The sequence below is a fragment of the Labeo rohita genome, chromosome 10 (assembly GCF_022985175.1).
Source record: "Labeo rohita strain BAU-BD-2019 chromosome 10, IGBB_LRoh.1.0, whole genome shotgun sequence".
Taxonomy (NCBI): Eukaryota; Metazoa; Chordata; class Actinopteri; order Cypriniformes; family Cyprinidae; genus Labeo; species Labeo rohita.
This window is the reverse complement of record NC_066878.1, coordinates 30,863,955-30,885,325: the sequence shown is the minus strand read 5'-3', so window position 1 is coordinate 30,885,325 and position 21,371 is coordinate 30,863,955. Positions and strand designations below refer to the sequence as shown.

Below are 21,371 nucleotides of genomic sequence, written 5' to 3'. Positions count from 1 at the left end.
GGAAAAAAAGAAATAGCTAGTTGCCACATATAAAGTAAAATAAGTTTATTTTTTATATATTTTATTTTATTTTATTTTATTTTATTTCATAATAGTTAAAGTTATAGTAATTTAATGTTTTTTTGTTGAATCATTTTTATTATTTATTAATGTATATAAAGTTATTAATAATTTTCATTTCAAACTTGAATAATTGTAAGCTAAATTAATTTGATGAAAGATAAAGTTTTAGTAATTTTGTTTTGCCATTATCTTAGTTGTATTTAATTATTCAATAAGGTTTGTAAATATGCATTGTTTCTATTGTTATTTTAAGTATTAATACACACACACACACACACACACACATATACATATATATGTGTTATATATGTGTTATACACACACATATACATATATATCCGCGTTAGTAACTGAAACTTGTGTTTTACGTTTCACGGATCTGAGACGATGGATTTCACATTTATCGCGCTCTGTCTGTTGTTTATCAGTTGTTTATCTTTAAACCAATACAGCGGCTCTCAGTGAATGTATTGTCAGGCGGCTGATTTGAAGTGGGCTCTTTCTTGACTCGCGATGGCTGGAGAGACCAAAGGGCTCTTTGTTTTCACAGAAGCCTCTGTCCCTACTTCCTGTTGACACAAGATGAATGTCCATCACATCCTGTCTCCAGTGTTGGTGCCTGGTGTTCGCTGTCTGATTGACAGCTGAATGAATGAAGCTAAAGCTATCTGTGTTAACAGAGACATGACTGTTTCCTCTCTGCGGACGTGACGAGGTTCATCTCGGTATGACAGTTTATGCTAATTTGTTCAAACACTACATTCGGACACGTTTTTAATATTTTTATATAACGTATTACACATATTTGTTTTCTAATATAAAAAGAGCTGTTGTAAAGTGTGTACTGTAATGAATCCGAACTGTTTTGTAACGACCAGTAGATGGCAGTCGTGTTCTTTGTTGCCATTGGCATCTGTTACCACGAGAGGGCGACATTAATGTACTTTTTAGTCTGCTGTCATTATTCTAGTAACACAATTAAACATGTTAAATAAACAAATAAATAAATTTGAAAGATAAATGTAGTTACAGTTAATAGTAAAATGCCTTATTTTATTATCACTTATTATCACTATATATAGATTATATATATATATATATATATATTATATTATGTGTGTGTGTGTGTGTGTGTGTGTGTGTGTGTATTGCATTAGATTTTATTTTTATATTTTTGCTTTTATATTACTTATTTTACTTAATTTTGTTGTGTGGTTTTGTCATTTTTATTTCAGTTTTTTGTTTATTTTAAATATATTTTTAGGTTTGGTTAGTTTAGTACGTAAGGTTGAAAATTAGAAGCTGAAATAAGTTTTTTAATGAAATAAAATTACATAAAAAGGTATAGTAAATTTGTATATTTTGTTATTTTATTAGGGTTTTCTTTTTTGGTTAATATGCCAATGTAGTTTTAAATAATTAAAAAGTCTAATTCACTTTATAAAATTTAAAGCTTTAGTAATTTTTTTGTTTTCCCATTAGGCTTTTAATTTATTTATTTTTTTCTTTAAATATCCATAGTTTCTATAAATTGTTATTTTTAATATTAATTATTGTAGCTATTTTAGTACATAAAGTTAAAATAAGTGAGGATGGGAAGTTGGGATGAGTTTAGTTTAAAAATTGAGAAGCTAAAATTGAACAAGTTTTTTATTGACAGAAAAAAAAATATTTTTTTCTATGTATAAAAATGATTTTATATATTTTATATAATATTTATGTAAATATTATAATTTATAAAATGATCATTTCTATTGTATCTATTCTATTATTATTATTATTATTAATAATAATAATAATAATAATAATACTAATAATAGTAATAATAATAATAAAAGTTATTATTATTTGCCTTTTTTAAATTCTGTATATAGTAATATCGAGTTAAAATAAATGGAATATATATATATATATATATATATATATATATATATATATATTATTTTTATTTTTTTTATTTTATACATAGTGTTGGAACAAGTGTTGGAATTTAGTGTTATTTACTTAATTTACATTTAGTACTCTAACTTAAAAATAGGATATGTTGCCTAGCTGAAATAAAATGTTTATTTGAGCTAGTTGCTGAATACATTTTAAGTTCTTTTTTTGTTGTTGTTGTTGTTTTTAAGGTTTAGCTTGTTAATAATAATCCTGATACAATATTCACTTTAAAAGATATATATTAGAACAATTTATAGTTAGTTTTGAATGAATAAGTTTGATAATTCATGATAACTAAATAACTATATCATGCTATAAAAAACTTTAACCCTCTTTTTCTTGCAAACTCTGCTGCTTATACAATGTTGATAGTACATTTAGATTGACTGTAAAGCATTGTTTACTTTTCACTTACAACTTCATGATTTGCTGCATGCATAAGCAATCCTAATTTGCTATATTATTTGTGTGCTTCATGGTTCTTTTTCTTGTTTGCAAAGTTATTTCCAGAGCTGCTTATGTGGTTCAGACAGTGATGGAGATGTTAGTGAGGCCTCGTCTCTGAGGAACTGGCCTCTTTCGACATGATTTACAGGCTAAAATTTACACTCGCTCCTCCAGCGCTCAGCATTCGTTCAGTATTTCACAGACACTGGGGTCATTTTTATCAAATAGATCATAACAGCACCTCAGATCATTTGCGTTTGATGAGAAATGTTCATATTAAGATCTGATCGATTTCAGACTGGCATCTTGGCAAATATGAGCACAGTGTGAAATGTTGCTGAGATCTAACTAATTACTAAACTCTCTCTAGTCTCTCTTGACCATCTAAACCAAGTTGGACCAGCTTAATGACCATAAATGAGTAGCTGGTTTAAAGTGATCTGGACCAGGTATTGACCATAAGTGAATAGCTTGGACCTAGAACTAGAAACTATATTAAACTAGCTACCACCTGCTTTATCTAGAACTAAAAACATTTGGATTATTTTGCCATGAAAAACTCAAAAAAACACACATGCACACATCTTAGTCATCTGAAAATTAAAGTGCAAATGTGCAAAGATGCAAATGAGCTGTTAGCATGTTAAAAAGCTAAAAAAGGAAGAAAAGTGTCTCACAATAACACCTGTAGATGACGGAGCTTTTCATTTACCTGCTATCATAATCAGAACTGACAGATGTGATAAGCAGAGACTTTGACTTCATCTACACGAACAAAGCAACAATGCAAAGATAAAACACAAATGAGCAATTTGATCACACAGAATGTGAGATTATTTCAGTTCTCAGCTGTAATGGACCTTGGTTAACATGAATTCATAAGGTTTCTGAAGCAATTAAATGCAGTTATCTTCCAGGCTCTTCCTCTGAGCCAAAGCTCATGAAAAATGCATGAGGCAATCTTCTTCTGCATCTCCTGATAATGTCAACAGTAAGAAAGCACACCGCAGCTCTCTAAAGACACAAACTGAAAGCTCGGAAACATCTGATGCTTTGCTAAATCACCTCACCTGAGCTCTGTTGGACAGACTCTGTGATTTTAAATTCACTGAGGTCATTTTGGTCTACTCTCTACTTTTTTTCTTACTTTTTTTTTTTTTTCATAATCTATAAATTACTTAATGCAATAGTTTTTGCATAAATGGCTGATGTAGAATAAAGTGGTTTATTTAGACAGTCTATAATTATCAGTGGTGTTGTTATTGTTAACTAAAACTAATAAAATTAAACCAGCTACTTATTTATGGTTTTTAAGGTGATCCACGCAGGTGTACCTGATTTCTACTAGGTAGATCACTTTAAAGGAACACTCCACTTTTTTTGAAAATAGGCTCATTGTCCAACTCCCCTAGGGTTAAACAGTTGAGTTTTACCGTTTTTGGTAAAAGACCGATTAGACTGATAGCATCTCACTCAAAAATGACCATATATAATGATGATATTTTTTCTATTTAAAACTTGACTCTTCTGTAGTTACATTGTGTACTAAGACTGACGGAAAATGAAAAGTTGTGATTTTCTAGGCTGATATGAGGAACTATACTCTCATTCCGGCGTAATCAAGGAACTTTGCTGTTGTACCATGGGTGCAGCTGGTGTGATAATATTGCACAGCGCCTGAAGGTGACCGGCCCTAAGTTTGTGTAGATGCAGAGTTGCAGCCGGCAGAGTTGACGGCTGCGTAATATCATTGTGCCTCCTGCACCCATGGTACAGCAGCAAAGTTCCTTGAATATTACGCCAAAATGAGAGTATAGTTCCTAGTCATATCGATCTAGAAAATCGCAACGTTTCATTTTTCGTCCGTCTTTGTACACAGTGTAGCTACAGAAATGTCAAGTTTTAAATAGGAAAAATATAGAAAATCTTTGGTTATTTTTGAGTGAGATGCTAACGGTCTAATCGGAGTCAATGATCTATGCCAGACCCGGAGATCAGCTGAATGGATTTGAAAACGATAAAACTCAACTGTTTAATTCTAGAGGAGTTGGAAAATGAGCCTATTTTCAAAAAAAGTGGAGTGTTCCTTTAAACCAGCTGCTCATTTATGGACCTGATTTCAACCTGTAAGACCACTTTAAATTGGCAACAAACCAGTTGCTCACTTATGGTCATTAGCTGGTCTACGCTGGTTTGGATGGTCAGGTGGACTAGAAACAGGTTGACCTGATTTCAACCTGGTAGATCACTTTAGACTGGTAACAAACCAGGTGCTAATTTATTGTCATTAGCTGATCCACGCTAGTTTAGATGGTAAATTAGGTGGACTAGAAGCTGGTGGACCTGATTTCGACCTGGTAGATTACTTTAAACAGGCAACAAACCAGCTGCTTATTTATTGGTCATTAGCTGGTCAAAGCTGGTTTAGATGGTCAGGTGGGCTAGAAACGGGTAGATCTGATTTCAACCTGATAGATAACCTTAAATGGCAACAGACAAGCTGCTTATTTATGCTCATTAGCTGGTTCCAGCTGGTTTAGATGGTCAGAAAGATGGACTAGAAGAAGGTGGACGTGATTGCAGCCTCATAGATCCCTTTAGACTGGCAACAAACCAGCTGCTCATTTATGGTCATTAGCAGATCCACGCTGGATTATATAGTCAGGTGGAGCAGAAACAGGTAGATCTGATTTCAACCTTGTAGACCACTTTAAAACATCAACAAACCAGATGCTTATTTATAGGGATTAGGTGGTCTATGCTGGTTTAGATTGTCGTCAAGTGGACCTGATTTCGACCTGGTAGATCACTTTAAACCAGCAACAAACTAGCTGCTCATTTATAATTATTAACTGGTCCACATCGGTTTGGATGGTCAGGTGGACTAGAAATTGGCTGACTTGATTTGAACCTGGTAGATGACACTTAACTGGCAACAAATCAGCTGCTCATTTATGGTCATTGGCTGGCCAAAGCTGGTTTAGATGGTCAGGTGGACTAGAAACGGGAAGATCTGATTTCAACCTGATAGATAACCTTAAATGGCAACAAACCAGCTGCTTATTTATAGTCACTAGCTGGTCAAAGCTGGTTTAGATGGTCAGAAAGATGGACTAGAAGAAGGTGGATGTGATTTCAACCTGGTAGATTACTTTTAACTGGCAACAAACCAGCTGCTCATTTATGGTCATTAGCAGGTCCAAGCTGGTTTACATAGTCAGGTGGAGCAGAAACAGGTAGACCACTTTAAACTGGCAACAAATCAGCTGCTCATTTATGGTTGTTAGCTGGTTCATGCTGGTTTAGATGGTCAGGTGGACTAGAAACAGGTCTCATTTCAACCTTGTAGAACACTTTAAAACGTCAACAAACCAGATGCCTATTTATAGGGATTAGGTGGTCTTTGCTGGTTTAGATTGTCGTCAGGTGGACCTGATTTCAACCTGGTAGACCATTTTAGACTGGCGTCAGACCAGCTGCTCATTTATAGTCCTTAGCTGGTCCACACTGGTTTAAATGGTGAATTAGAAACAGGTAGATCTGATTTCAACCTGGTTGACCACTTTAAGCTATAGCAACAAATCAGCTGCTCATTTATGGACATTAGCTGGTCAAATCTGGTTTAGATGGTCAGGTAGACTAGAAACAGATCTGATTTCAACCATGTAGACCACTTTAAAATGTCAACAAACCAGATGCTCATATATGGGGATTAGCAGGTCCAGGCTGGTTTAGATTGTCGTCAGGTGGACCTAATTTTAACCTGGTAGACCACTTTAAACTGGCGACAAACCGGATGCTCATTTATGGACATTAGCTGGTCAAATTTGGTTTAGATGGTCAGGTTGACTAGAAACAGGTCTGATTTCAACCATGTAGACCACTTTAAACAGTCAGCAAACCAGCAGCTCATTTGTAGTCATTAGCTGGTCCACACTGGTTTAGACAGTCAGGTGGACTAGACACAGGTAGATATGATTTCAGCCTGGTAGACCACTTTAAACCAGCAACAAACCAGCTGCTCATTTATGGTCATTAGCAGTTCCAAGATGGTTTAGATAGTCAGGTGGACTAGAAACGGGTAGATCTGATTTAAATGGCAACAAACCAGCTGCTCATTTATGGTCATTAGCTGGTCAAAGCTGGTTTAGATGGTCAGGTGGCCTAGAAAAATGTCTGAATTAAATCTTGTAGACCACTTTAAACTGTTAAGAAACCAGCAGCTCATTTATGGTCATTAGCTGGTCCATGCTGGTTAAGAAGTTTGGTCATCTCAAACTGGTATGGATCAGAATGAATAAACAGCAACATACAAAGTTCTTGACAAATCAGACGTTTTGCAGAATATACATGGAACTTCAGTTCTCACCTGATAACTTTCCCATGCATATGTTTTAAAATGTAAGGGATTGTGCGCTCAAGGTCAGGCTGTGTGCTTGTTGTGATTATTGAAGTATGCAAAGTGAAAACATCAGCGAAAACGGAACAGAACAGCAACTAAATGTCCTTATACATATTCAGACTCAATGAATAAAGAACTGTAACTTTGCAAGAATGGTCTCACAGTTTGATTTTTATTGTTAAAATGACCATTAAGAGTTCAGTAATACTATAGTACAGTATAATCAGGTCTGTTTAATAAATGTCCAGTGAGGAATACAGCAATGAAGAAATAGAAAGCTAGTATAGATATGATTATACCAAACTGCTCTTGCTTTATACTGTATTGTATTTACAGGTTTTCAAAAAACACTACAAAAGAAGGAACGAAAGAAACCATTTGCTGGCTTGTTCTCACTTAATCAAGTTAAAGTCAACATGAAACTCAGTGTAAATACAATTTCATTTCTGTATTCTGACATTTTTTGATTGAAATGGTACAAAAATTAACTCATTTAATTTTGATTTCATGTTAACTTTAAGTTGTTTCTGTTGAGTTTGGATATATCTGAAATACTGAACGCTACGTCGTGTTAAAGTAATTCTACCTGCAGATGTATATAGGAGAGAGTGGGGTAAGATGTGTCACCCCCTTAATATAACAAACTGCGTCATTTTTTTAGGCAAGCTGTACAAATATTTAAAATATTAACCCTTTTGGAGCTGGTTTGTGAAAATGCAATTTTGTATTAGGAAATTGTTCTTTCTCATTTATATTCATATTTATTTTACTTGAAAAGTAAATCTATTCATATTGAAATATCCATTTGGAATGCACAGTTTTAGCACAAACTTTTGCATTTATTCAAATTGCAAGAATAACTATAATGATAACAATGAAAATATAGTTATAAAATCATTCTAAATTATGCATTGTGTGGATGCTATTATAGTTATCGATATAGTTATCATTCTTGGTGTGAAAGAGCCTTTAGTCTTAAGTCTGTATCATTGCACGCAATACAAGCGGCACAGTTTACCCCACTCTCATATACTTTTCATTCATCGATTTTGCTTTGATAGAATTTTAATAAATTACAAATGACACCATTTAGTAGTTAATATACATAAATTCATAAGAATAGCAACGACAGTTCTCACCTCCTCCTTAAATGCTGAAATCATACACTTGAACTATTCTAGGATGTGACCTTTGACCTGAGTGAATTCAATTAACCTATTTCTGATGATACTCTGAAATAAAGCAGTCAGATGTACTGTGATAGTGACATTTAAAAAGCATCATAAGTTCTGGCAATTTCCAGAGCGAAAAAAAAAAATCCATTCCAAGTCATCACAATCATCGAGTTCTCATTTCCCGAATCAGAAAGATCACCATTAGAAATGTTATTTTTACACAGTCCGTCATAAAGTGTGCCACAGTTTCACAGCTCCTCCGGACACCCCAGAAGCTCCACCCTCATAGTGATGCGTCCGTACCACGACCACGGAAGAATCCGGATGAACCGAGCGTAGATCGGCGGATCTAACACGTTCTTTCTGTGTGTTTCGTTGTCAAAGTTTCCTTGGAAAATCTGTCAATGACACAGAAGGACAACGCGTTATTAAAAAAAAAAATGCTGAATCAGGCGTTCTGTTGTCATTTAAAAGCGCACAATAATGTGGCGCTAAAACAGGCCGTATAAAGCAGACGTTTCATACACCCTTAACCCGAGCTCTTTTAATAGCACTTGTTAAAGGACGTCGTTCACAGATTAGTCCTCGGAGAGAATCTATTCCGGTAGACTGTTTCTTATCAGCGCTGTCAGAATAGATTACCCAGCCAACACCACTAACAACCCCCAACCACCACACTCATGACCTTAAAGTGTGTGCGCGTGTGTGTGAGGACAAACACTGTGTCTCTGTGTCGAGGGAGCACGGAAAGGGTCATGAGGGGAATATTACACATCTCATGTTCACTAACAAATAAAAATAATTAAAAATCCACCAAAAATTCACCAGCTTGTGTAAATCTGTATGGCTTAAATAATGTGCTAGTGATTGAAAATATTATATTAAAATGCTTTAATAATAACATTTGCGGTGGCGTCTGCATGACTTTTTTAGTATATTTAAATGTCATTTATGCTCACCAAGGCTGCATTTATTTATAAATATAACTATAAATAAATATAAAGTAAAAACAGTAATACTGTTAAATATTATTACAATTTAAAATAACTGTTTTATATTTGAATATAATTTAAAATGTAATTTATTTCTGTGATGCAAAGTTGAATTTTAAGCATCATTACTTCAGTCTTCAGTGTCACATGATCCTTCAGAAATCATTCTAATAATGTTTATTATTATTATCAATGTTAAAAACAGTTGCGCTGCTTCATATTTTTTGGAAACCATGGTTCCTTTTTTAGGATTTTTTTTATTTGAAATAGAAATATTTTGTTACATTATAAATGCGTTTACTGTCATTTTGATCAATTTCATTCATCCTTGCTGAATAAAAGTATTTTGTTTAATGTTGAATAAAATACTGTTTCTGTTTTCTCCACAGAAGGACTCCTGCCGGAGTTTCGTGTTTGAATAAAGCGTTCGTCTTGTCAGCTGTTGCTGCTCTGGATAAAAAGCATGGAGGTGATTCTTCAACTGGAGGTGGGAGATTGTCATAAAAATGCTGAGAGGTTGCAATTTTTTCATGGCTAATGCTGATGTCATGTCCTTCACGGAGTCTGTGTGAGAAGCTCCATCTATTTGTTAGAATCAGTGGAGTGATTTTTATAAAAGACATTAAAGAAAGTAAATAAACCAATACTTTCATTAAAAAAATGATGTACACAGCAAGTGCCCTACCTTATCCTTCTGTTGTTTTTCGTCCTGATATATGAACCATTTCTCTCCATCATTACTGAACGCCACTTTATAGGAGCCGACAAACTGCACATGCCCGAAATCTTTGGCTCCTTGGGTGATAATTCCTGTGATTTTGGTGGTAATCAGCAAATCCACCTGGTGATAATGAGAGAGAGAGTGTTTCAACAGACTTTTCTGTGAAGAAAACAGCAGATAACAACGCTTTTGCAATGTCCCGCTTCATTCAAGCCCACATATATCACTGTAGAACCGCATATTATGCTTTTTAGAGCCCTCCACAAAACCACACAACAGTAAAATATTACTGTAATACAATGAAATATTTGTTGCAGAAATATCAATTTTGTCAGCATGCACAGCTAATTTTGAATGTCAGTCAGTGGAGGAAATTATGGAAGCCAATTTCTGCTACCAAACACACCTTTTGTCATGGCATTTTTTTAAAATTCTGAATTGCAAGAAACAAACATAGAATTCTGACTTACTTTCTCACAGTTCTGACTTTACATTTTGAAATTCTGAGTTTATATAATAATTCTGCTTTTTCCCCATCAGAATTGAGTGTGCATATCGCAAATCTCACTTTTTTTGTTCTCTGAATTTTGATTTTAAATCTCACAAATCTTTTTTCCACATAATGTTAAATTTAAATCTCATAATTTACAATTTTTTTTAATCCTCAGAATTCTTGAGTTTATGTCTCGGAATTCATTTTTTTCTATTTCTGACACGGAATAAAGAAGTACTTAGCTACTTTTTTCCTCACAATTCAGAATTTTTTTACTTAGAATTGCAAGGTATAAACTTAGAGTTCTGACTTCTGACTTATTCTGACTTACTTTCTCGCAGCTCCAAGTTTACATCTTGAAATTGTGAGTATAATTCTGTCTTTTTTCCCCCTCAGAACTAAGAGATTGGCATAGCAGAAACACCGGTGAAATTATTATAGTCTCTCAAGAACCAAGTTTTGTTTACAGCAAAGGAAAACCACTCTCCTCTTGACTTATATCAAAATCATCTTGAAATTGTGAGTATATTATAATTCCATCTTTTTCTCCCCTCAGAATTAAGTTTTTGTCTTGCAAATCTGACTTTTTTCCCTCTGAATTTTGAGTTTAAATCTCACAAATCTGACTTCTTCCAAAGAATTTACGCAGAAATTTATATCTCATAACTCCAAATTTCTCATAATTCTCAGAATTTGTCTCGCAATTCCGTTTTTTTCTGTTTCTGTCATGGAATAAAAAAGAAATTAGCAACTTTTTTTCTCAAAATTCTGATCTTTTTACTCAGAATTGCAAGATATAAACTTTAAAGATATACATTTTTGAGTTACTTTCTCGTAGCTCTAAATTTACCTTTTGAAATTGAGTTTATTGAGTTTATATTATAATTCTGTTTTTCCCCCTGAGAATTGAGTTTGCATCTCGCAAATCTGACTTTTTTCACAGAATTGTGAATTTATCTCATAATTCATGATTTTTTTTTTAATCCTCAGAATTCTGAATTTATGTCTCGCAACTCGCAAGTCTTGGAAATCTGACTTTTTTCCTCTGAATTTTGAGTTTAAATCTCATAAATCTGACTTTTTTCAAAGAATTTAGGCAAAAACTTATATCTCATAATTCCAAATTTCTTATAATTCTCAGAGTTTGTCTCGCAATTCTGTTCCTTCTGTTTCTGACACAGAATAAAAAAAGTAATTAGCAGCTTTCTTCCTCATAATTCTGACTTTTTGGACAGAATTGTGAATTTATATCTCATGATTACTGAATTATTTTAATCCTCAGAATTCTGAGTTTACATTTTGAAATCTGACTTTTTTTTCCTCTGAATTCTGAGTTTAAATCTTACAAATCTGTCTTTTTTTATCTCATAATTCTTCATAATTTTTTTATCTTCAGAAATCTGAGTTTGTCTCGCAATTCTGTTTTTTCTGTTTCTGCCATGGAATAAAAAAGTAATTGGCAACCTTCTGATTCTGACTTTTTTTTACTCAGAATTGCAAGATATAAACTCACAGCTCTGAATTTACATTCTGAAATGTATAGTTTATATTATAATTCTGTGGTTTCCCCTCAGAACTGAGTTTGCATCTCGCAAATCACACTTTATTCTCTGAAGTTTGCGTTTAAATATCACAAATCTGACTTTTTTTCACAGAATTGTAAATTTATATCTCAGAATTTCTGATTATTTTTTTTAAATCCTCAGAATTCTGAATTTATGTCGCAACTCTGTTTTATTTAGAATTGCAAGATATAAACTTGGAATTCTGAGTTACTTTCTCTCAGCTCTGAGTTAACTTCTTGAAATTCTGAGTTTATATTATAATTCTGTTTTTCTGAGTTTAAATCTCACAAATCTGACTTTTTTCCACAGAATTCTGAATTCAAATCTATAATTCTGAGTTTGTCTTGCAATTCCTTTTTTCTGTTTCTGCCACCGAAAAAAAAAAAAGTAATCAGCAATTTTTTATCTCACAATTCTGCCTTTTTTTTTTTTACTTTTATATTTCACACCTCAGATTTCTCTTTTCACAACTTAAGAAATTAACTTTGTGCAATTCTGACCCTTTACTCAGAATTGAGTTTTAAAGTCACAATTGCAAGTTAATGCCTTGTGAATTTATATCTCACAATTTTGAGTTATAAATTACGATTCTAAGAAAAACTTTTTTATCTTTTTTATTTTTTAATAATGGAAATGGGCTTCTGGAGGAAATGTTGTAGTTATGGTGTCATGAGCTCAAAGACAGATTTCAGCAGTGATAAAATAAAATGACAAAAAGGAAAAAAGGAAAACTGCAGGAACAGCTGTGCAAAAATAGAAACGGGGCATCCGACATCAGGCGCTTGCAGTGTAGACAGCTCTGCTCATGTCTAAAAGTGTCACTGTAAAGTAGGTTATACCTCTGCAAATCACTAGAAAGGTGTCTGAAGGTAAAACAAATCTCACACCTGCTTTGGTGGCACTGTCTCTCAACCTGTTATCTGTTTAATACAGCTTGAATTCACTGCCCTTCATGGGATGATGGACGCCAGACTAAATCACAGCCCTCGTCTGCACTGCAGAGTTTCCCCTCGGAGGACCGGAGTTAATCAGCGCCACTGACACCGCAGGAACGTCTTCAGGCCGCTGAATTTTGTGAGTCTACTACTTTAGTGATATTACAGGATTTCAAGGCTGCTGTAATTAAATGCTCTGGAGCTTCTTGTTTTCGCTAAAACAGCCAGTCCTGATTAATGAACTTGGCTTTTATTAAAATAAGCCGTGCCTCATGAAAATAAGATGACATGATGCCTGAAACTACAGTATGGCCTGAAACTACAGTATGCTTCTTTCTGAATGCGGTATATGCATTTCTGGATAGTTAAGTTTGGCAAAATTCAGAATTTGTCAGTTGTTTAATTGAATTGAATTGAACTGGCCACACCCACAATGTGTTTATGTAAATAATTCTGTATTTCAAACACTAACAAGTGCCCCTATTATGGTTTTTTGAAAATGACCTTTCATGCAGTGTGTAACACAGCTCTAAGTGAGTGAAAACAACCTGCAAAGTTTTAAATCTGAAAGTGCACTATAGCATTATGCTAAGTAGCATTAGCATATTGCCCGCCCACTTCCCAGATAGCACACGTACGTCTGCAAGATGTCTGTTTAAGATCTCTTAATCTGGAAAGCATCTGCTGTGTACAAACGTCTGGCAGACGTCTATAAGATGTCAGTTTTACATACATTCTAAATCATAAACATCTTAAAGACGTCTAATAGACGTCTATTTGACATCTGAAATGAAACGTCCAATAGACGTATTGCAGATTGCAAACTACGTCTTGCAGATGTAAATGCAGACGTCAAATAGACGTCTCCCAGATGTACGTGTGCTATCAGGGTTACTGTGCGCATAGACCCGGGAAAACTGTAGCGGATTCCTGTGGATAGCATCATGTCGAGAAGACCCTGTACTCTGCTCTGTGAGGGTAAATCCGTAAGGGTTCAGTTAGGGCATGTTGAAAAACTCCCAACTTCTTTTCTCCTCCGACTTCAAAATTGTCCTACATTGCTGCAGAAGTACCAACTCACTGTTTACAAAGTGAACGTGCAAGAAGGGTCAAACACCCTTTACAAAAAAAGGTACAACAGCGATGTAGGACGATTTTGAAGTTGGAGGAGAAAATGAGTTGGGAGGTTTTCAACATACCCCAACTGACTTTAATCTGAGTGCACAGAGCTAGAGACAAGACAAGCATTTGAGGTTAAAAAGTGTACAAATATTATTTTTTTTAAGAAAATGATTGATTGTTTCGCTAGATATGACCCTTATTCCTTGGCTGGGATCGTTTTGAGCCCTTTGAAATCCGTTGAGCACGACTGAAGTCCACTATGGAAAACCTTAAATTCTTTGCGACTGAAGAAAGAAAGACATGAATATCTTGGATGACATGGGGTGAGTAAATTATCTCTAATGTACTCTGTAGCATGCAAAATATGTATTTAGTCGTGTGTGTTGCGTTGCTCCACGCAGCTTGTAGGTCTCTGGCTAACAGCAATATCTGTTCGCTTGCAATTGTCTAGAAATGTGTTGATGAATAGTGAATGTTTGTCGTTGTTATTACTTGGAGTTCTGATAAAGAATAGAGCAATGCATTGGTGTACAAACTGCGGTGCTTTATCAATAAGTTTCTGCATTGAGCTAACACATATACCATGGCCATTTGGGTGTTTACCACCGAGCTGTGGGCTACGCAATGGCAATGGGCGTTCCGTTTCCGAAATTCACTGCACGCAGTAGACCAATCACAACAGACTGGGTCATTGGACCCAGATCACCGCAGATTAGTATCACGCAAAGTAGGGGTTTGGTAAAATGAATCATTGAGCGAATTGTCTGGGAGTTGTTGAGCAAAGAAAGGTACTTTTTTTAAAATTAAATGCATATTATAAGACAATGAAAGTGTTTTTTGACCTTGCCTGCATGTCAACCTGTTGTTGGGGACTCCCAAAACCAAAGCATGAATCTTTCATAATCCGTTATAGGGGCTCTTTAAAAAAAAAAAGTACAATAATTTTGACTATTTAGGCTTAATTACTTAGATATAATTAGTCTAATTACCTTATCATGTGACTAATTATAACAGTAAGTTTAAATATTTAAATAAGTCTATTTTAAAGGGATAGTTCACCCAAAAATAAAAATTTCACCATGATTTACTCACCTTCAAGTCATTCTATGTGTAGGTGGCTTTTTCTTTTTTCAGACAAATACAATCTGATTTATATTTAATAATGTCCTGCCTCTTCCAAGCTTTATAATGGCAGTGAATGGGTGTTGAGATTTTGAAATCTATTGAAGTGCATCCATCTATCATAAAAAGTACTACACACAAGTTAACAAATGCCTTCTGAAGAGAATCGATGCGTTTGTGTTAGAAAAATATCCATATTCAAAACTTTATAAACCGTAATCTCTAGCTTCCGCTGACTGTTGTACACACGTTCACGTGAGAGTGGCATTCCAGTAGATGACGTAGGATGTAGGCAAAGCGGAAGCTTCAAGTCTCTAGTCTCGCAAGAACCAAGTTTTGTTTACAGCAAAAGAAAACCAGACACTTTTGTTTACAAATCCTTGTTTTGTACTTCTAGTTTGTGACCAGTGTTTTGTTTTGTTCTCCACTGTGCTTCCTCATTCATCTACATCCTACATCATCCACTCTTTCGTGAACACACATACGACAGTTAGCGGGAAGCTAGAAATTATGGTTTATAAAGTTTACAATAAAGATATTTTTCTTACAAAAACACATCAATTCACTTCAGAAGCCTTTATTAACCCCCAGAAACATGTGGAGTACTTTTTATGATGGATGGATGCACTTTTTTGGACTTTAAAGTCTCATCACCCATCCACTGCCATTTTAAAGCTTGGAAGAGCCAGGACATTTTTTAATACAACTCTGATTGTATTCATCTGAAAGAAGAAAGTCATATACACCTAGGATGGCTTAAGGGTGAGTAAATCATGGGGTAATTTTCATTTTTGGGTGTACTATCGCTTTAAGACATTAAATGAGTACTCTGAATTTCAATACTGCAAAAATAATGAACACAACCAAACCAGAATTCAATTACACAGCACTATATTGTTTTCAGAACTCTATAAAATTTACATCAAAATTCTCATTATTTAATACATCATTTAGTAAATTAAAATATATTAAATATAGTGAAATTAAAACATGCATATAAGTGCAATAAGCAAATTTGTACGTATTGAACATTATTTATATATATATATATATATATATATATAATAAAGTCTTACTCATAGAAAAGCTATTTTTAATAAATTTATTTTTATTTTATTAAATATTAATAATTGTATTGTTAATTGTTTGAACAATATTGAAATTAGTTCACAGAAATATGTCTGCTTATTTTGGAAAATCATGTTAGTCTGAGTAAATATTAAACTTGGTATTCTAGAAATTATATCATTTAATGTTTTTGGAAATACCTTATTTGATAACATTTATGCACTTAAAAAATTTACTCAGGAATTGTTAGTAAATGTCACAAAGAAATGGCAAATAATGCATTGAATCAAATGTGAAATTTAATTCAGTCTTAAAAAAACTAAAATAGTATTTTCTTGTCAAACTTACTCCAAACTTAATCTTTGTTTTATTTACATTTTTTAAAAAATCACTTTTTACTGTGTAGACAATTCATATTACACAATAAAATGCAGGTGTATTATTAAAATCGACAGTTGTTTCCTACATTCAGAACGGGACATAACTATACTGCAGTCAGTACGGCCTCTCTCTCTCTGTATTATTCTTTCATGAGGACTCGAGTTCTGCTTTCTGACCTGGACTGACGTGAGCGGCATTCACAGCAGCTCTGCAATCTCAGAGGAGCGTTTGAGCGGCCGGGCTCGGCTCTGCAAGCGTGCAGGTGTAATATAATATATACATTAGCCTGTTCTCTCGGATCCAATTTCCCGATCTCAGTTCATTGGAAGCAGTCTCAGCCATTTAAAGACATCATGGCTCTCGGGTCCGAAAAAGAGCTCAGATTTACAGTCCGTTATAACGGCAAACAATGAGCAGCCTGCCGCTTTAGTTAGATTAGTGATGTTGGCGGTACAGTATCCGACCTCAGACTGACCTGTGGGTGTATATGAAGGATTATGGGAGAAATGAAAGATTATCCTGCAGTGTATTGAATGCATGAGGATGAATGTATTCATGTGGCGTGGAAAATCAGGGCTGAAATCGTATTCGAAGCAAGGATGATGCCACATGACACATCCTACCACCCACCCTATGTCAAATTCAGCCCACTTGGTGTCCTAAATGATCCCATTGGCTGAAATAACCTTTTGGTGTCCAATTAGAAATCCCAAAATCACCACATAAATATTCTCTGGTTGTTTTAATAATAATACTGTCTGTTTATCACTCTAAAAACGGTTACTATTTGATATTTTAACTCCCTCAGAGGCTGAAAGTGAACAGGAAAGTTTCTACAGCTCATAAATATTTAATGAGGCAAGCATTGTTTGGTTCATGATTGGTTGTTTCTTGCTAAATATTCAAGCACCTTTGGCACCACATTTCCAAAGCAGAGCTTCACAAACCAGGATTAATAGTGTTGACGGAGAAATGTCGTTTGCTTACCGAGGCTGTGTTTATTTTATGAAAAATGCAGTAGAAGAACTAATGTGAAATATAAGTTAAAATAACTGTATATTTTAATATATTTAGGGCCTGAGTACGAGTGGTGCAAGAACCCTATTGGAATTGCTCAGTTTCTTCTTCTTCTTCTTCCTATTTTCCAAAATATATTGCATTTTTAAAGGCCTAACATGCGCGAAAACTCATGGAACTTTGCACACATGCCAAAAGTGGTGAAAATTTGCTTCTGATTTTGTGTGGAAATGGTGATTTTTATTTTTCAAGTTTAATAAACAGCATTTATTTGCATTTATCAAATATATTAATTAAATTTGTTAATGCATTTAATTAACAGAAATCATTTTAAACGTCTTCACTCACTTTTTATCACTTTCATGCATGATGAATAAATTATTTTCTCTCTTTTTTTTTAAATCTTATACAAATGTTTGAGTGGTATTGTTTCCGCAAAACTGTTTTTAACATTGATCATAATGAGAAATGTTTCTTGAGCAGCAAATCAGCATATTAGAATGATTTCTGAAGGATTATGTGATACTGAAACTTCTCTTTGTAAACAACAACAGATTTTATAAACATTTCTAATGACAAAGCAGCTCCAACCAAGTGCAGTAAATCAAAACTAAAAACAGTACTGTAACAGCAGACGTAGAGTGTCAGAATACAGTCTATTATATAATTACATCACAACTGTTTTTTTATGACAGCACTAAGCAATCTCAAAATCTTAAATTTCAGCGCTGATTCTACTCGCAGTTGGTGCTTCGAATCATTTGAACGCTTTTAACTGTCCTGCAGATGGTGCCGCGAACTCTTAGAGCACTCTCAGAACCATTCTGTCCATGTTTTAGAAAACAATATTTTCGCAGTTTAATTAATTGTGTAAGGCGATTTGCGCAATTTCAATCTCCCCACCCACCCAACCAAAACAAAAAAAAAACCTCAGAACTACTTGAATCACATGGATCATTCCTCAGAGGTCGGAAAATACGGAAATCCGTATTTATACGGAAAAATCACATCCCTGTTTACACTAACTCAATCATAGCAATCTGCACCAAACTTCATATGTTTGATAAATGTCCTGGCCTAAAGACGTCTACATGCCAATATTCAGTTATAGTCATAGCGCCACCAGCTGGCAGCAGGAAGTTTGGCACATATAATTGACTTTGACATATTCCTCCTATATTTAGCACTTTAAATGCATATTTCTCACCATTCGCTGTTTTCCTGAAACCACCGGGTGACGGCGAGCTCGGGTGCAACGGCACTTTCAACACTGCTTGCAGCTTTAATTAAATGTAATTTATTCCTGTGATCCAAAGCTGATTTATCATCACCATACACAAGTTTTCAGTGTCACATGATCCTTCAGAAATCATTCTAATATGCTGATCTCTAATATCTAATATTTGTCTCACCTGCAGCCACTGGGATTGGTCACTGTGGGCTGATGTCCATGCGTTGACCTTGCCCTGTTTGTCCAGTCTGGCCTTGGAGGGTTCCCAGGAGAACATGTCCATGTTCAGGGTCTGAAACACACTGGAGGAGGTGATTTGATAGTCCTGGATGTGTCCGGTTTTCATCCCTATGGGCTCTGAGCATCCTGAAAAAACAATCGCAAGAGTGAACATAATTCTCATGACACTGTTGGCAATGAATATACTGCACGCTTCAAAAGACAGACCTGTGAGCTCACAGCCCAGGAGCTCCATTCGCAGTGTGCAGTGTTTCCTGCAGACTTGGGGGTAAATGCGGATGTACTGCGCTTCGATTGGTGGGCTGAAGGAGTTAGCCGAGGGGGAATTATTATCAGTATTTCCGGTGAAAATCTGCAGTAAAACAACATAAAAATTGTAAAAATTGCAAAAAGTGCAAATATGTATCAATATGACAAACAACTAAAAATATTAGGAGGCTGCTACTTCTGGAACTTTCAAGCTAGAACCACCCAACTCAGCCCAGCTCTTCAGACTGATCTGACTTATGTACTATATTTTTTTCAGACTGATCCGACTTATGGTTTTCATAAAAATGAATTAAAATCAGTGATTAAAAGATTAAAAAACATAAAAATCCTATAGACTTACATTGACGCAATGTTCAAATGAGCCAAGGCTCTTTAAACTCAACTGTCAAAATTCAAATGTTAAACTTCCAGAATCATTTGAGACTCAATCTAGCCAAGACTAGCAACTAGAATCATGCTAGTAACTTGCTAATCATGCTAACAACATACTAGTAACTTGCTAATCGTAATAAGAACATGCTTGCCAACATGCCAGTAACTTGTTAATAATACTAACAACATGTAGTAACTTGCTAATCATACTAGAAACATGCTAATCATGCTAGTAACATGTTAGCAACATGTTAGTAACATGTTAATCATGTTAAAAACATGCTAGCAACATGCTAATAACATGCTAGTAACTAATACTGCTAGAAACATGTTAGTAACTTGGTAGACATGCTAGCAACATGCTAGTAACTTGCTAATCATATTAGTAACATGCAACATGCTAGTAACTTGCTAATCATACTAGTAACATGCAACATGCTAGTAACATGTTAATCATGTTAAAAACATGCTAATAACATGCTAGTAACTAATACTGCTAGAAACATGTCAGTAACTTGGTAGACATGCTAGAAACATGCTAGCAACATGCTAGTAACTTGCTAATCATACTAGTAACATGCAACATGCTAGTAACATGCTAATCATGTTAAAACATGCTAGCAACATCCTAATAACATGTTAGTCATGCTAGTAACTTGCTAATCATGCTAAAAACATGCTAGTAACATGGTTATCATGTTAACAGTACACTAATCATGTTAGAAACATGTTAGCAAAATGCTAATCATGCTAGTAACTAATACTGCTAAAAACATGCTAGCAAAATGTTAATCATGCTAGAAACATGCTAGCAACATGCTAGTAAGATGCTAATCATGCTAAAAACTTGGTAGCAACATGCTAGTAACATGTTAATCATGCTAACAATATGCAAATCATGCTAACAACATGCTAATCATGAAAATAGACTAGCAACATGGTAGTAACTTGCTAATAACATGTTAATCATGCTACTAATATGTTAATCATGTTAGAAACAAGCAAGCAACATGCTACTATTTTTTTTTTGCTAACCATGCTAGAAATATGTTAGCTACGTGCTAATAACATGCTAATCATGCTACTACCTTGTTAATCATGCTAAAAAACATGCTAGTAACTTGCTGGTCAGGCTAGAAACATGCTAGCAACATGCTAATCATGCTAGTAACTTGTTAAACATGCTAAAAAACTTGTTAGAAACATGTTAACTACATGTTAATCATGCTAGATGCTTTATCATACTGTTAAACGTAACATATTAATCAAATCTATTTATATAAAGTTTAAAACTTCAAGCTTTTACAGCTGCTTTAAACTTTCAGGCTAGGCTTTCTCAAGCCAACCTATAGTTTGTCTTGACAAACTTACTTCATCTAGTTATACATTTGCTGTAGAGTATTTGATTCTGATTGGTCAATCATGGCTTTCTCAGGTCAAGATGAACTTTTTTTTAAAGAAATTAATCCTTTTATTCAGCAATGATGCATTAAATTGATCGAACATGAGAATAACGACATTTATAATGTTACAAAATATTTTCATTTCAAATAAATGCTTTTTAAAAATATATTCAAATAGACAACAGTTATCTTAAATTGTAATTATATATCAAAATATTGAATGTTTTTTCTATATTTTTTGATCAAATAAATGCTGAGCATAACGGACTTGCATTAAAAACATACAAAATGTTACTAATTTAAAAAGATTTACTTACTAAATCTTACTTTTAAAAATAGCTGTCATGGACTGAAAATGAAATCAAATTTAAGTGATAAAATAGTTCTTATCCACATTACAGAGAGATTTCT

The 21,371-nt window shown here is 34.3% G+C and overlaps 1 protein-coding gene and 1 long non-coding RNA gene across 5 annotated transcripts in view; one reads left to right on the top strand and one right to left on the bottom strand.

Moving 5' to 3' along the window:
• Positions 1-7,012: 7,012 nt before the first annotated feature.
• edil3b (EGF-like repeats and discoidin I-like domains 3b) overlaps positions 7,013-21,371 on the bottom strand; it is a 43,425-nt gene continuing 29,066 nt past the window's right edge. For 2 of the 4 annotated variants that reach the window (XM_051120501.1, XM_051120500.1), the window contains 4 exons: positions 19,123-19,267; positions 18,857-19,041; positions 9,706-9,861; positions 7,013-8,426 (listed from right to left, as the gene is read on the bottom strand). In XM_051120501.1, the coding sequence (XP_050976458.1) occupies positions 8,277-8,426; positions 9,706-9,861; positions 18,857-19,041; positions 19,123-19,267 (636 nt within the window). In that variant the 3' untranslated portion in view covers positions 7,013-8,276. Of the gene's footprint in view, positions 8,427-9,705; positions 9,862-18,856; positions 19,268-21,371 lie in introns of all 4 variants that reach the window. The other 2 variants (XM_051120499.1, XM_051120498.1) reach the window with 1 other exon arrangement.
• On the top strand, positions 9,418-14,181 carry LOC127171702 (uncharacterized). Its single transcript, XR_007828556.1, has 4 exons — positions 9,418-9,507; positions 10,631-10,753; positions 12,733-12,873; positions 14,044-14,181. It is a non-coding gene; the product is annotated as an uncharacterized LOC127171702 (long non-coding RNA).